The sequence below is a fragment of the Pygoscelis adeliae genome, unplaced genomic scaffold, assembly GCF_000699105.1.
Source record: "Pygoscelis adeliae isolate BGI_AS28 unplaced genomic scaffold, ASM69910v1 Scaffold483, whole genome shotgun sequence".
In the NCBI taxonomy this organism is placed as follows: domain Eukaryota; kingdom Metazoa; phylum Chordata; class Aves; order Sphenisciformes; family Spheniscidae; genus Pygoscelis; species Pygoscelis adeliae.
Window position 1 is genome coordinate 1,064,796 of NW_008824379.1, and position 1,793 is coordinate 1,066,588.

At 42.8% G+C, this 1,793-nt stretch overlaps 1 protein-coding gene across 1 annotated transcript in view; it reads left to right on the forward strand.

Annotated features, from left to right (window-relative positions):
• Nucleotides 1-1,793, forward strand: part of FBXW8 (F-box and WD repeat domain containing 8) — a 52,331-nt gene that overhangs the window by 33,388 nt on the left and 17,150 nt on the right. The window contains exon 9 of the mRNA XM_009320206.1: nt 310-519. Coding sequence (XP_009318481.1) covers nt 310-519 — 210 coding nt within the window. The remainder of the gene's footprint in view (nt 1-309; nt 520-1,793) is intronic.

The following is a 1,793-nucleotide window of genomic DNA, read 5'->3' on the forward strand; positions in this document are numbered from 1 at the left end:
CAAGAAAACCAGGAAATCAACCCCCCCTCCTTTCTTTGAGGTGAAGTTTTGGTGTGTTCTGCTGTATTCTGATTAGTTTTTTAAATGGGCTCATTCTAAAGACTGTGAGCTAGATTTCATCATAGGAGCTAAACTTGCAAAAGTTCAGAAATAAAATTGATACTTTGTCTTTGTCTGAAATTAATCCGTAATTGGGATGATTCAAGATAGGTGATAACAACACATCAGTAGTTTGTTCAGTTTAGAGTGTGGCAGTAGTGATCTAAAAGAATTTTTGGTTGTAATAAAAATTAAGTCTGCTCTTTTTAGGTCAACTTCCTTAATCTGGTTCCAGATGTTACGGGGAGTCCAGTCACAGTAGCAGCTGCAGAAGACATTGTCTATCTCCTGAAAGCAGAAGATCCTGGCAAAATCCTCCATTCTGTCTATGGTCAGCCTGTCACATGTCTGGATGTGTCTACTCATGAAGCAGCCTTTGGGGTCAAAACCTTTGGCTGGGTATTGAATGAGCCCAACCAGGTATTTAATTGGTTTTTTTTATTTGTAAGATTTTTATACCTTCATAATTAACAAAGGAAAAAAGAGTTCATGCTATTGACCATTTCCTTCCCTGCTATTCAGCTTTTGACAATTGAGGGAAGACTTTTTTTTAATGCAAAAATCTGATGCTTCTATTAGTTTTCTTCCAGTGGGCTGAAGTAAGGGATTATTGTTCAGCCAACTGGGTTCACTGTAAAGACTGCGATCTCCGCTCCTCAGCGAGTCCCAGCTTATTCAGCTGTATGCTGCGTCAGTGGTCCTCTAGGGGGAACTAGTCTCAAAAAAAAAAAAAGACAAACCCCAAAAAACTAAAAACCCCAATAAACAACCTCACCCCCAAAAGCCAAAGCATCCCTCAGCCTTTCTGATGAGGGCATCCTGAGCAGCGTGTCAAGCCCTGTACATGCAAATGTGCAGTCTTAGGAGGATGCTTTTTTTTTTTGGTGCACTTGAGTATTTGAACTAAGTTACTTCCAATTTGGTGAGAATGGTGTGACTGTTGTATTAAAGGAAGCTAAATGATAATCATAGGTTTGAAGCCCCCTGTGACAGAGTCTACTGCTTTCATCAGCACATCTTAGCAGTGGCAGGGCAGATCAAAACCAGACTGTTTTTGTAACCCTGCTGAAGACTCGTGGCTGAGGCATGCTTCTAATGCAGCTATTCTCAAACTTCTCTGCTTGCAGGAGGGGCTATCTTGGGCTTGCAGACCCAAATAGGTAGCATAAATAATTGTATTTTGCGGGGCTCGGAATCCTACCTGAGATCCCAGGTAGCTGGTGGCAGCAGCCTGTTCCTGGACATGGCCCTGCTCCAGGGCAGGGACCAGGCTGCGGAAAGACCTGTTTGCAGATGACTTGAGAAGAGTTTCTGTCCCTTTCCTGCATCTTGCCTAACTTTCCCATTCCCTAATTTCATTCCTTTTTTTTGTGGTGATGGGCTATCAGCAAAGAGGGAAGGAGAGTGCTTCAGGCAGGTGGAGAAAGAAGCAGGAGGTGAGCAACCAGATGAAAGGAGCTGTGCTCTGTAGTGTACAAATGCAGCGTTTTCTTTGGCAAGCGACTAGAACAGGAAAGCTTTATTTAGGACTACCTCTGTGTTAGGAATAAATGTGTCCAGCTGCATCTAATTTCCCCTTAAAATTCACGTTCACTAGGGAAATGCTGAGGCCACCATAAATACCTCTAGGGTTGAGAGATGCTGCGAGGCCATGCTGTCTTTATTAATTCCTTTGCTGTCCTAATCCAATTCTT